The sequence below is a fragment of the Nannobrachium achirus genome, assembly GCF_963921795.1.
Source record: "Nannobrachium achirus genome assembly, chromosome: 2".
NCBI lineage: Eukaryota > Metazoa > Chordata > Actinopteri > Myctophiformes > Myctophidae > Nannobrachium > Nannobrachium achirus.
The window spans coordinates 18,099,764-18,114,491 of NC_137811.1; the positions used below are offsets into that span (position 1 = coordinate 18,099,764).

The 14,728-nt window shown below is 39.8% G+C and overlaps 2 protein-coding genes across 2 annotated transcripts; both read left to right on the forward strand.

The window, feature by feature from the left end:
- Positions 1-4,239: 4,239 nt before the first annotated feature.
- On the forward strand, positions 4,240-14,553 carry LOC308296866 (hemoglobin subunit beta-2-like; the record flags this gene model as incomplete). The annotated part of the gene is made up of 3 exons (XM_080740214.1): positions 4,240-4,343; positions 11,099-11,321; positions 14,422-14,553. The coding sequence occupies 3 exons, from the start codon at positions 4,240-4,242 to the stop codon at positions 14,551-14,553; spliced, it is 459 nt and encodes a 152-aa protein (XP_080596340.1).
- On the forward strand, positions 4,397-7,920 carry LOC308307933 (hemoglobin subunit beta-2-like; the record flags this gene model as incomplete). The annotated part of the gene is made up of 2 exons (XM_080753268.1): positions 4,397-4,678; positions 7,789-7,920. 2 exons carry the CDS (start codon positions 4,397-4,399, stop codon positions 7,918-7,920), a joined length of 414 nt encoding a protein of 137 aa, XP_080609394.1.
- Positions 14,554-14,728: the final 175 nt, after the last annotated feature.

The following is a 14,728-nucleotide window of genomic DNA, read 5'->3' on the forward strand; positions in this document are numbered from 1 at the left end:
TTGGATGAAGAAATGAACGGACATTTGGAGTGTATTCATATTTAGTCCAGTAAAAATAAAGCTGAGGTTGGAAAAAATTGTGTTATTTAGTTTTTCAACTGATTCTGACAGGAAATTAGGTCTACTAGCCAGGATAAAAAATCTACCATAATCTGCTCACTGCAAATACCCACAGTGGCCAAATCAAGTTGGGCTCCCATCGACTTTCTATACAGGAGGAAAATACCCAGAAAAAAAATCTGCTTTAAGTAGGATGTGAGGGGTTTAACTAGGGGTTTGTCATGATGCTGAATCCATTGCAAGCATTTGTTTTGCACAAAAAACATTCCTTGGCCCCAGAAAACGTCCACAAAACTGATGAAAAGTGATGACTCAACACTTTTCGTCACTAAACCATCATTCTCTGGGGCCATTTTTAGCCCAAGGAATGTTTTTTGTGCAAAACAAATGCTTGCAATGGATTCAGCATCATGACAAACCCCTAGTTAGACCCCTCACATCCTACTTAAAGCAGATTTTTTTCTGGGTATTTTCCTCCTGTATAGAAAGTCGATGGGAGCCTAACTTGATTTGGCCACTGTGGGTATTTGCAGTGAGCAGATTATGGTAGATTTTTTATCCTGGCTAGTAGACCTAATTTCCTGTCAGAATCAGTTGAGAAACTAAATAACACAATTTTTTCCAACCTGAGTGGATTTTTTTCCTAGAATTACTAGACTAATTGTGGCAAAAAGCTTGTCATTGTTACGATCCAAACAAATAAGAAAAACTAACCCCCAGAAAGGTATCATTTTCAAAATGGCACATATTTCCTCCTAATATATATTCATTTTAAGCTCCCGTGGACGCCATCTTGAAAAAACTTCTTTCTAGTAGTTAGTTTTACCTAAACTATTAGTAAGATATTTGGCATACCCAGCTGTAACAGAATCCATTGAAAATCTCTTCCATCAATTATGTGGGGTTTATCGACTTATTTAATATTGGATTCATTGCAAACAGACCACTAGGGGATGAGCACAACGTGTTTGCGATGGTTTTTGAAAACCGTATGCCCATACCTAACATCATGCCAAAAATCTAAAGTTTTTTTAAAACTTCATAAACATAACGTACCACCAAGTGCACGATTTTCACGAATTCCCTCCCAGCTATCCCAAAAAGATAACGTATTTTCCATCAATTACTTACCCCATGAGTCATCATAACTAGAAATATTGGTATCTAATGGACACAAGTCCAGACTTTAAATATAGACGAATTCCTCCATTTTTGGGGCCACTGCAGATTTTACACGTTACACTCAGGGTTGGGTTTGTTGGATTCGCAGCAGCTCTCAGTTCTGTGCAATAAAGTCTCTCTGGGTGCTCTTGCAGTCATCTTCACTGTTTTATTCAACTTGTCTTACATTACATCATGATAATATCACAGTGTGACAGCCTCAAAGGGTAGCTAAACCAGTGGTGGAAAAAGTACTCTTCTTCTTTTTTAAGTAAAAGCATCTACTGCAATGTAGAACTACTCTGTTATGTAAAAGTAAAGGTCTGGAATTACAAAAGTATTGAGTAAAATTACAAACGTATTTGCATTAAAATATACTCCTGTCCTGTACCTGTACTCATTATGCAGAATGTGCCATTTCACACGTTTCCAAATGTATAAAATGCTTTGAAAATAGCCGATCCCCTGAGCAAGCATGCAGGCTCTATTTAATTATTATTAGCTATTTAAGAGGACAGAGGTCCCTCTGTGCCCAGCAGCTAAGATCTGGTGTGGAGGTGGGACGTTCGCAAACAAATCGGGTCTTTTGAAAGGCTCTTTGAATTGAACGATGCGATCCAGTTTGCAGTGAACACTGGTGGGAAAAGTAAAAAAAGAAAAAATAATAGGCCAATGTAAAAAGGGTGGCATATGTTCTTCACCTTAGATCTTTCATGGCAATCGGACGCTGCATGCATGCATGATTTGAAGCATTGTGTTCCAAAAATGTGTTTTGCTAAAGTCTAGCTAATGGTGGAGCTATAACAGGCCAATGTGAAAAAGGTAGCATTTGTTCCTTGACCTAGTGGGAATATGTGTGGCAAATTTCACGGTAATCGCAAGCTGCGTTGATGACTTGAGGCATTTTGTTCAAAAGCGGAGCAATCCTGCAAACTTTGGAAGCTAATTAGCCAATCAGGATGGAATATGAAATATCAGACTGATCGGACTTGATCACATGACTATAGAGATACTGTGTACCGATTTGCGTGATTTTTGCATAAAATCTCAAGGAGTAATATCCAAAAATGTGTTTTACATATGTCGGCCCAAAGGTGGCGCTATAAAAGGCTGATGTGAAAAATGCAGGGCAAAGGTTTATCCTTAGCCTCTAGGGAGTGCGCTTACAAAGTTTGAAACTGATCGGTGGAGTTATAGGTAAAACCACGAATCGGCCTGTTATAGCGCCACCATGAGGCTGATTTTAAAAAAAATAAGTGGCATTTCTTCCTCGGCCTAGTGGGAACGTGTGTGTGCGATTTCATGATAATTGCACTTTGCGTTTGTGATTTGAGGCATTTTGTTCAAAACGGCTCAATCCTACAAACTTTGGAAGCCAATCTTAGCCAATCAGGATGGAATATGCAAAATCGGACAGATCTGTGTCGATCACATGACTGTCGAGATACTGCCTACCGATTTGTAGGATTTTTGGACAAAATCTGTAAGAGTAGTGCACAGAAATGTGTTTTGCGAACATCGGCCACTAGGTGGCGCTAGAAAAGGCCCATTTGAAAAATGTAGGGCAGAGGTTCTAGATTGGCATCCAGGGAATGTGTGTGCTCACTTTGGCAGCGACCGTGCCAACGGCGACTGAGATTAGGTGCTCACAAACTGCGAGGACGCACGGACGGACGGACGCACGCACGGACGGACGGATGGACGGACGGACGGACGGACGGAGGGGAAAACATACTCTCCCCCATGCCTTCGGCTGGTGGAGACAAAAATCTTTACTTAAGTACTGTAATTCAGAAATACTCTGGCACAAGTAGAAGTTCAGAATTTAAATGTACTTGAGTAAAAGTACAACGGTATTGGTATCAATTTTTTTTTGGTTATTTTATCGTCTAATCAGGCTTTTGGGAACACCCAGGACAGTTTTTGAATTTCTTCATTCAATATTTAGATATTTGATATTCATTTCCTCCCATTTTCCCACTTCCAGGACCTTCCTATACAAACCCATTATAACTTCAAACTCCATTTTAACCATGTTAGATTCAATGAAAACAACTTTCCTTTTTTTCTGGTGACTCCTGACACCCTCCGAATACGTGAGCAGGCCGTGTTTTTTTTCATAACTTTTTTTTTATTTTTTTTATAATCTTTTATTGTATTTAATCATTTTCATTTCCCCAAACAATTTATATAAATCAATGAAAAATGTTATAGAAAAAACATGGCCTGCTCACGTATTTGGAGGGTGTTAGTAGTCACCAGAAAAAAGGAAATTTGTTTTCATTGAATCTATCATGGTTAAATGGTGTTTGAAGTTATAATGGGTTTGTATAGGAAGGTCCTGGAAAGGGGGAAAATGGTGGAAAATTAATATCAAATATCTAAATACTGAATGAAGAAATTCAAAAACTGTCCTGGGTGTCCCCAAAAGCCTGGTTAGATTATGAAATGACAAAAGTTATTTTGAAAGTGGAATATCCCTTTAATACTTAAAGTACCACAGTACTCATTTGGCCTTTGCAAAATGTCCCATTTCACAAGTTTTCCAATGAATGAAATGTAGAAAAAACATCTGAAAATAGAAATAGCAGATCTACAAGCTCACAATGCGTTGTGTTGCGAGTTGTGTCTATTTTCAAATGGCAGCATATCAAAAATGAATTTTAGGTTAAATATGAATGCTAAGGGTGACAATTGTCATCCCCTGGGAAACTAAATATGACACAACTGGCCTACTGGCCTCATGTACGTAGGGTGTGTGTCATACTGTATGCTGCTGGAGATAAGACGTTTCTATAAATAGTATGTTGTGGAAGCACTGAGTGACCACTGGGCAAAATCTACTGGAATATTCTAGAAAAGCAGAGACTTATCGGAGACTTGTCATCTCCAACCTATCCCAAACAGTCTTCTCGTGTCGGGGCGGGGGACATTGCAGGTACTTAAAGAGTAGAGGGGCTCTAGTAACTGTAGGTCTGCATTTCTTCTGAGACTGAAGGAAATCACCAAGAAGCAACCATGGATGCTGATGACGTGCTCTTTAATGCTAACGAACGTAGCTTAATTCAATCCATCTTCAACAGTCTGAACTATGAAGAAGTCGGACCCGAGGCTCTGGGCAGGTATAGTGTTCGTCTCCAACAAAATCAGATCATTATCAGATGTTATGTCTAACATGTTTTATGACCGTTCCCTTCAACATAATTTCAACCTGCTCTGTCATAATTTCCCCAGGTGTCTGGTCGTGTACCCTTGGTGCCTGCGGTATTTCGGCAACTTTGGTAACTTGTACAGCGCCAAGGACATCATGGCCAACCCAATGATCGGAGCCCACGGTATCAAGATTGTGCACGGTCTGGACAGAGCTATGCAGAACATGGACAACATCAAGGACACATATAAGGAGTTGAGCATTCTGCACTCCGAGAAGCTGAAAGTTGACCCCGACAACTTCAGGGTAACATTTATAATAACAACTAATAAGAAGAACTTTATTAATGTATCACCTTTTGTCCCCTAAACAAAAATACAGTCTTTATCAGACTTTATCTGCTAAAGATGAGATTTCAGTATTTTCCCCATTCATTTAGACAAGTTTAACATACGTCTTTATAGCTTTCAATCTGGTACAGCATCTGTGTTATTTTAGATTCTGCTCTATATAAATATAGATATAGATACTTTTTCCGTCTTCTTTTTTGGGGGTAGAGGATTTCGAAGGCGTTTTTAGAAAGGTCTAAAAAGTCTATTTAACAAACTCACCTCTAGCCCAGGTATCTAACAGTGTTACAGTTTTTCACGATTGTTAACGCGCAAAAATCAAAAATTCTGCACAATTTTCACAACCTTAACTTCATGTACCTATAGCTTGACCCAATTTGGCACTACTTTACACTCCCTTTTCATGCATTAGACTTGGATTTTCCTTCTTTACACTCTGATATCAATTACACATCACCTTATAGTCTACTTCTATACAATACACTACACACAATGTTGGGTTGTTGCACACATTTCTTACGTAAAATCTCAAAGCATCAAACTAACACGCTCGGATGTCAATTACACCTCACCTTGTTGTCGAAACACTACACTTAATGTTCAGTTGTTGCACACACTTCTGACGTAAAATCTCAAAGTATCAACACACAACACACAACTATTCAAAACTCTACACATTCAGGTCTGAACTTTTATGTTTGTGCTGTTTTATGTTTGACTATGAACAAAGTAGGCCTGAGTCATTTTACAAAAGGAGAAATAGCTCATTCTCCAGAGTCAATGTCATTCATGGTGGGTTCCAATTCAATGGTGTGTTTTCAATTTTGCACTTCAGTGTGCCGTAAATGCTTGGTAGTGTGCAGCAAATGCTTAGTTGTGTGCACTCAATGAATGGTATGTATCATTTGAAAATATGGTGTGTGTACCAAATGAAAACATGAGTTCCATTTTGTGAACACAGTTACTGTAACTGAAGTGCAAAATTGAAAACACAATCGTCGAAATGGAACACACCATTTGAATGACATTGACTCTGGAGAATGAGCTATTTCTACTTTTGTAAAATTACTCAGTGTTGGCCTACTTTTTTTATATAGTCAAACATAAAACAGCACACAAATATGCATCCAAAAAGTTTTATTTGGGTACATGATTTACAATAGATTTACAGTAGGCATCATGCCTCCAGTCAGAGATGGGCACAAAATATAAAAAAGTATAAAACAAAAAAAAAAAAAAACATACAAATATTTGGTCAGTAATTGGTCTACAGTAATATTGACCAGGATAGTGTCACCGAGATACTATCCTGGTGACAATATCCTGGTATTTGTATCTTTGTATTTCAAATATTCTTTTGTATTTTGTGCCCATCTCTGGCTCTGGTTCCTGTCTCAATGTTCACAACTGAACATTGTGTGTAGTGTTTAGACAAAAGGTGCTTGCGTAATTGACATCAGACTTAAAGGTAGAGTTTTGAATAGTTGTGTGTTTTGTGTTGTTACTTTGAGATTTTACCTGAGAAGTGTGTGCAACAACTGAAGATTGTGTATAGTGTTTCGACAACAAGGTGAATTGTAATTGACATCTGTGTGTTATAGGATGATGCTTTGAGATTTGACGTGAGAAGTGTGTGCAACAACCAAAAATTGGAGTGTAAAGAAAGAAAATCCGAGTCTAATGCATGAAAAGGGAGTGAAGTAGTGCCAAATCGGGGCAAGCAATAGGTACATGACGTTAACGTTGTGAAAATTGTGCCGAATTTTAGATTTGTGTGTGTTAACAATCGTGAAAAACTGTAACAATCGTGAAAAACTGTTCAGGGGAGCGTTCTTTAGGTTGAATAATACTTTATTGACAAGAATGGCAGCGTGAAGCAGCAACAGCAAACATATAAACAGCAGCATGATATATACCGCAGCAGCATAAGCATAAGCAGCATACACTAAGCATAACGGACTAAGCAGAGCATGACATATGTAGCAGCAGCCTAATGCATAAAGCAGCGGCGTATACTAGGCATAGATACGATAACATCATGAGCATTAATACAGCATCCTATATAGACTAAGCAGAGCATGACTATGGCCTTGGATTCTGCGCTCGGATCAATCCCCGCAGGGCCACGATCCCGAGTGCACCGCATATCGTGGGCTTCAACCTATATCTGCGGTCAATTGTTCCGAGACCCCCCGCGGGGCCTGACGCAAAACCCATAGGTGGAGCTGGGGAGGTGGCGGGGCAGCAGCGCAGTGGCAACTGAATAGCTATGGGGCAAAGCCCCCTAAGTATTCTTGGTAGGGGTCGGAACGCACGTCCCGACCGCGTGAGCGCGCGCAACCTCTGGACCACTCCCCCGAACTGGCTACGTCACTAGTTCCTACGCTAAATTAAGTGATTTGATGGCAAAGAGTCATCTTGGGAAGGGAGTGTCAGGTTTAGCATGTACCAAATGAAAACATGATTTCCATTTTGTGAACACAGTTAACTCATACCCTGCCAAAAAAGACGTTTTCTATAATAAAAACGTCTTTTTAACTATTATAAAAGAAAAAAATATTTTTGAAAAAAAAAAATTGGACCTCCAACAGTGTACTAGCCATGATCGCGATCGCGAAATTGCATGTTTAACCCCCATACCAACCCCATCTTTCAAACATGGCAGCCATGTTTGTTTACATTTGAAGAAAACATAAGGGCTGCCTTCTCCTGAATGCCAGAACGGATTTCAAAGCGGTTTTTTTTGTTTGAAAGCTGTGAAAAGCATGCACATGCATAGTGCATGATCTGTGCACAAATGTGTGCACCAACGTGCACACTATTTTTTTAACCCTTTGTTGGCGAACCGGCAATATAAGAGGTCCCACTTTAAATATGGCACTGAAGAAGTAAGTGATTTGATGGCAAAGAGTCATATCTTGGGAAGGGAGTGTGAGGTTTAGAATTTTGTGTGTGAGGTTTTCAGTTTTGTGTGTGCAGTTTTGAGAAAGCCATTATTGTAAGGGCATTATTGTAGTGAAAAATGTGTGTTAACAATCGTGAAACACTGTAATTCTCTGCCCACAGCTGTTTTCTGACGTCCTCTCCATCGTCATTGCCGGCAAGTTGGGCGTCCAAACCTTCACTCCTGAAACGCAGGCCGCCTGGCAGAAGTTCTTGTCTGTAGTGTGCTCCGCTCTGTCCAGGCAGTACGCCTAAAAGATCATTCATTGAACTGTTATTTACAGGGTTATTTGAAATGACAACATCTGAATAAAAACTTGAGAAGCAGATAACTACTGGTAATGTGTTACTGTGTTACTGTGTGTGTGTGTGCGTGCGTGCGTGCGTGCGTGCGTGCGTGTTTTCTCACATGGCCCTCTTCTAGTGCCACCTGGGTTGCACCATCAGGCCAATTTTTGCAAAACTTATTTTTGGACACGGCTCCTATAGATTTTGGCCTAAAATCTCGCAAAGCGGTGCACAGCACTCGTTGCCCACTGGGTTATTTTAATTGGCACAATTTGAAAATAAATACGAAAACAAAAATTTAAATAACTACTAGTAATTGTCTGTCTATTACAGTAATAAACTCAGTGGAAATAGTGTGTGTGTGTGTGTGTGTGTGTGTGTGTGTGTGTGTGTGTGTGTGTGTGTGTGTGTGTGTGTGTGTGTGTGTGTGTGTGTGTGTGTGTGTGTGTGTGTGTGTGTTGTCAGTCTTCTCCTGGAAGGGTTGGGACCCATTCAGACCTGGATAAGCATCTGTGTCATTTTAGACTTTAGCGTTGGCTATAAAGCTGAAAAAGCTGAAGCTAATCTGCAATTCTTTTGTTTTGAAAGAATATAGATATTTTTAAAGCAAACATTTTTAACCCAAATGTTTGCTTCCAAATATGGGACCAAATATTTTTAGATGGAGGGGTTCTGCAGCCAATTAGCCTACATATCATTTAGGGGTTTTGACTTGAAAATGTTTGAGCACCACTGATATAGCATCAACATAGGTTTTTATAAAAAACTGTTTGGATTTAGCAGACATTTGTAGAATCGGCCTCAGGCCTTACAGTAATTGGATGAAGAAATGAACGGACATTTGGAGTATATTCATATTGTGGCAAAAAGCTTGTCATTGTTACGATCCAAACAAATAAGAAAAACTAACCCCCAGAAAGGTATCATTTTCAAAATGGCACATATTTCCTCCTAATATATATTCATTTTAAGCTCCCGTGGACGCCATCTTGAAAAAATGTCTTTCTAGTAGTTAGTTTTACCTAAACTATTAGTAAGATATTTGGCATACCCAACTGTAACAGAATCCATTGAAAATCTCTTCCATCAATTATGTGGGGTTTATCGACTTATTTAATATTGGATTCATTGCAAACAGACCACTAGGGGATGAGCACAACGTGTTTGCGATGGTTTTTGAAAACCGTATGCCCATACCTAACATCATGCCAAAAATCTAAAGCTTATCACCAAGTGCACAATTGTTATGATTTTTTATATATTAAATCCCAGTTTATATGCATTTTAACCTCCTTGCAGCCATTGTGGATGCCATCTTTACATTTATTTTTTTCCTACCTTTTTAGTATGTTATTTAATATTTAGCATATCCAATAGCACCAGAATCCATTGAAAAATCTCTAACATTCATTATTTGTGGTTTCATACTGACCTATCTAATATTTGATTCATTGCAAACAGACCAATGTAGGGAGCGAGCCCAACTTGTTTGCGCTGTTTTTTTAAAACTTCATAACCATAACGTATCACCAAGTGCACGATTTTCACAAATTCCCTCCCAGCTATCCCAAAAAGATAACGTATTTTCCATCAATTACTTACCCCATGAGTCATCATAACTAGAAATATTGGTATCTAATGGACACAAGTCCAGACGAGAGACAGCCGCTGAAATATAGACGAATTCCTCCATTTTTGGGGCCACTGCAGATTTCACACGTTACACTCAGGGTTGGGTTTGTTGGATTCGCAGCAGCTCTCAGTTCTGTGGAACAAAGTCTCTCTGGGTGCTCTTGCAGTCATCTTCACTGTTTTATTCAACTTGTCTTACATTACATCATGATAATATCACAGTGTGACAGCCACAAAGGGTAGCTAAACCAGTGGTGGAAAAAGTACTGCAATGTAGAACTACTCTGTTACGTAAAAGTAAAGGTCTGGAATTACAAATGTATTGAGTAAAATTACAAACCTCTTTGCATTAAAATATACTCCTGTACCGGTACTCATTATGCAGCATGTCCCATTTCACACGTTTCAAAATATATAAAATGCTTTGAAAATAGCCGATCCCCTGAGCAAGCAGGCAGGCTCTATTTAATTATTATTAGCTATTTAAGAGGACAGAGGTCCCTCTGTGCCCAGCAGCTGAGATCTGGTGTGGAGGTGGGACGTTCGCAAACGAATCGGGTCTTTTGAACGGCTCTTTGAAATGAACGATGCGATCCAGTTTGCAGTAGGGAGCCGTTCCTTTCTAATGAACACTGGTGGGAAAAGTAAAAAAAGAAAAAAAAAATCTTTACTTAAGTACTGTAATTCAGAAATACTCTGGCACAAGTAGAAGTTCAGAATTGAAATGTACTTGAGTAAAAGTACAACGGTATTGGTATCAAAATGTACTTAATACTTAAAGTACCACAGTACTCATTTGGCCTTTGCAAAATGTCCCATTTCACAAGTTTTCCAATGAATGAAATGTAGAAAAAACATCTGAAATTAGCAGATCTACAAGCTCACAATGCGTTGTGTTGCGAGTTGCGACTATTTTCAAATGGCAGCATATCAAAAATTAATTTTAGGTTAAATGTGAATGCTAAGGGTGACAATTGTCATCCCCTTGGAAACTAAATATGACACAACTGGCTACTGGCCTCATGTACGTAGGGTGTGGGTCATACTGTATGCTGCTAGAGATAAGACGTCTCTATAAATAGTATGTTGTGGAAGCACTGAGTGACCACTGGCCAAAATCTACTAGAATATTCTAGAAAAGCAGAGACTTATCGGAGACTTGTCATCTCCAACCTATCCCAACCAGTCTTCTCGTGTCGGGGCGGAGGACATTGCAGGTACTTAAAGAGTAGAGGGGCTCTAGTAACTGTAGGTCTGCATTTCTTCTGAGACTGAAAGAAATCACCAAGAAGCAACCATGGATGCTGATGACGTGCTCTTTAATGAGAACGAACGTAGCTTAATTCAATCCATCTTCAACAGTCTGAACTATGAAGAAGTCGGACCCGAGGCTCTGGGCAGGTATAATGTTCGTCTCCAACAAAATCAGATCATTATCAGATGTTATGTCTAACATGTTTTATGACCGTTCCCTTCAACATAATTTCAACCTGCTCTGTCATAATTTCCCCAGGTGTCTGATCGTGTACCCTTGGTGCCTGCGGTATTTCGGCAACTTTGGTAACTTGTACAGCGCCAAGGACATCATGGCCAACCCAATGATCGGAGCCCACGGTATCAAGATTGTGCACGGTCTGGACAGAGCTATGCAGAACATGGACAACATCAAGGACACATATAAGGAGTTGAGCATTCTGCACTCCGAGAAGCTGAAAGTCGACCCCGACAACTTCAGGGTAACATTTATAATAACAACTAATAAGAAGAACTTTATTAATGTATCACCTTTTGTCCCCTAAACAAAAATACAGTCTTTATCAGACTTTATCTGCTAAAGATGAGATTTCAGTATTTTCCCCATTCATTTAGACAAGTTTAACATACGTCTTTATAGCTTTCAATCTGGTACAGCATCTGTGTTATTTTAGATTTTGCTCTATATAAATATAGATATAGATACTTTTTCCGTCTTCTTTTTTGGGGGTAGAGGATTTCGAAGGAGTTTTTAGAAAGGTCTAAAAAGTCTATTTAACAAACTCACCTCTAGCCCAGGTATCTAACAGTGTTACAGTTTTTCACGATTGTTAACGCGCAAAAATCAAAAATTCTGCACAATTTTCACAACCTTAACTTCATGTACCTATTGCTTGACCCGATTTGGCACTACTTTACACTCCCTTTTCATGCATTAGACTTGGATTTTCCTTCTTTACACTCTGATATCAATTCCACATCACCTTATAGTCTACTTCTATACAATACACTACACACAATGTTGGGTTGTTGCACACATTTATACGTAAAATCTCAAAGCATCAAACTAACACGCTCGGATGTCAATTACACCTCACCTTGTTGTCGAAACACTACACTCAATGTTCAGTTGTTGCACACACTTCTGACGTAAAATCTCAAAGTATCAACACACAACACACAACTATTCAAAACTCTACACATTCAGGTCTGAACTTTTATGTTTGTGCTGTTTTATGTTTGACTATGAACAAAGTAGGCCTGAGTCATTTTACAAAAGGAGAAATAGCTCATTCTCCAGAGTCAATGTCATTCATGGTGGGTTCCAATTCAATGGTGTGTTTTCAATTTTGCACTTCAGTGTGCCGTAACTGCTTGGTAGTGTGCAGCAAATGCTTAGTTGTGTGCACTCAATGAATGGTATGTATCATTTGAAAATATGGTGTGTGTACCAAATGAAAACATGAGTTCCATTTTGTGAACACAGTTACTGTAACTGAAGTGCAAAATTGAAAACACAATCGTGGAAATGGAACACACCATTTGAATGACATTGACTCTGGAGAATGAGCTATTTCTACTTTTGTAAAATTACTCAGTGTTGGCCTACTTTTTTTATATAGTCAAACATAAAACAGCACACAAATATGCATCCAAAAAGTTTTATTTGGGTACATGATTTACAGTAGATTTACAGTAGGCATCATGCCTCCGGTCAGAGATGGGCATAAAATATAAAAAAGTATAAAAAAACAAACAAAAAAAAACATACAAATACTTGGTCAGTAATTGGTCTACAGTAATATTGACCAGGATAGTGTCACCAAGATACTATCCTGGTGACAATATCCTGGTATTTGTATCTTTGTATTTCAAATATATTTTGTATTTTGTGCCCATCTCTGCCTCTGGTTCCTGTCTCAATGTTCAGTTGTGCAACAACTGAACATTGTGTGTTTAGACAAAAGGTGCTTGCGTAATTGACATCAGACTTAAATGTGTAGAGTTTTGAATAGTTGTGTGTTCTGTGTTGATACTTTGAGATTTTACCTGAGAAGTGTGTGCAACAACTGAAGATTGTGTTTCGACAACAAGGTGAATTGTAATTGACATCTGTGTGTTATAGGATGATGCTTTGAGATTTGACGTGAGAAGGGTGCGCAACAACCAAAAATTGGAGTGTAAAGAAAGAAAATCCGAGTCTTATGCCTCATTCACACTACAGATATAGCCTTTAGTTGAACGTTTTGCTGGGTAATTCAATGTAATCTCAATGGAAACCAGCTTTAAAGATGCAGGACACACAAAGAACAAAGCTTTGAAAGCTTTAAAGCTGGTTTCCATTGAGATTACATTGAATTACCAAGCAAAACGTTCAACTATATATCTGTAGTGTGAATGAGGCATAATGCATGAAAAGGGAGTGTGAAGTAGTGCCAAATCGGGGCAAGCAATAGGTACATGAAGTTAACGTTGTGAAAATTGTGCCGAATTTTAGATTTGTGTGTGTTAACAATCGTGAAAAACTGTTCAGGGGAGCGTTCTTTAGGTTGAATAATACATTATTGACAAGAATGGCAGCGTGAAGCAGCAACAGCAAACATATAAACAGCAGCATGATATATACAGCAGCAGCATAAGCATAAGCAGCATACACTAAGCATAACGGACTAAGCAGAGCATGACATATGTAGCAGCAGCCTAATGCATAAAGCAGCGGCGTATACTAGGCATAGATACGATAACATCATGAGTATTAATATATAGCAGGACACTGCCAAAGACACCAGGAGCTTCCAGCCAGCAAATTGGTACTGTGGGAGCCAACACATGGGCACCGGTCGCGAGGACGTCCCACAAAAACATACGTGGACGTACTCAAGGAAGACGTAGGGACACAGAACACCAATGAGCTGGCCAGATGTATGGAGAACCGAGATGACTGGAAACAACGATGGAGGGCTCGTCTGAGGACGACCTAGAGAGATTAATACAGCATCCTATATAGAAGAGCATGACTATGGCCTTGGATTCTGCGCTCGGATCAATCCCCGCAGGCCCACGATCCCGAGTGCACCGCACATCGTGGGCTTCAACCTATATCTGCGGTCAATTGATCCGAGACCCCCCGCGGGGCCTGACGCAAAACCCATAGGTGGAGCTGGGGAGGTGGCGGGGCAGCAGCGCAGTGGCAACTGAACAGCTATGGGGCAAAGCCCCCTAAGTATTCTGGGTAGGGGTCGGAACGCACGTCCCGACCGCGTGAGCGCGCACAACCTTTGGACCACTCCCCCGAACTGGCTACGTCACTAGTTCCTACGCTAAATTAAGTGATTTGATGGCAAAGAGTCATCTTGGGAAGGGAGTGTCAGGTTTATCATGTACCAAATGAAAACATGAGTTCCATTTTGTGAACACAGTTAAGTGATTTGATGGCAAAGAGTCATATCTTGGGAAGGGAGTGTGAGGTTTAGCATTTTGTGTGTGAGGTTTTCAGTTTTGTGTGTGCAGTTTTGAGAATGCCGTTATTGTAGTGAAAATGTGTGTTAACAATCGTGGAAAACTGTAATTCTCTGCCCACAGCTGTTTTCTGACGTCCTCTCCATCGTCATTGCCGGCAAGTTGGGCGTCCAAACCTTCACTCCTGAAATGCAGGCCGCCTGGCAGAAGTTCTTGTCTGTAGTGTGCTCCGCTCTGTCCAGGCAGTACGCCTAAAAGATCATTCATTGAACTGTTATTTACAGGGTTATTTGAAATGACAACATCTGAATAAAAACTTGAGAAGCAGATAACTACTGGTAATGTGTTACTGTGTTACTGTGTGTGTGTGTGCGTGCGTGCGTGCGTGCGTGCGTGCGTGTTTTCTCACATGGCCCTCTTCTAGTGCCAC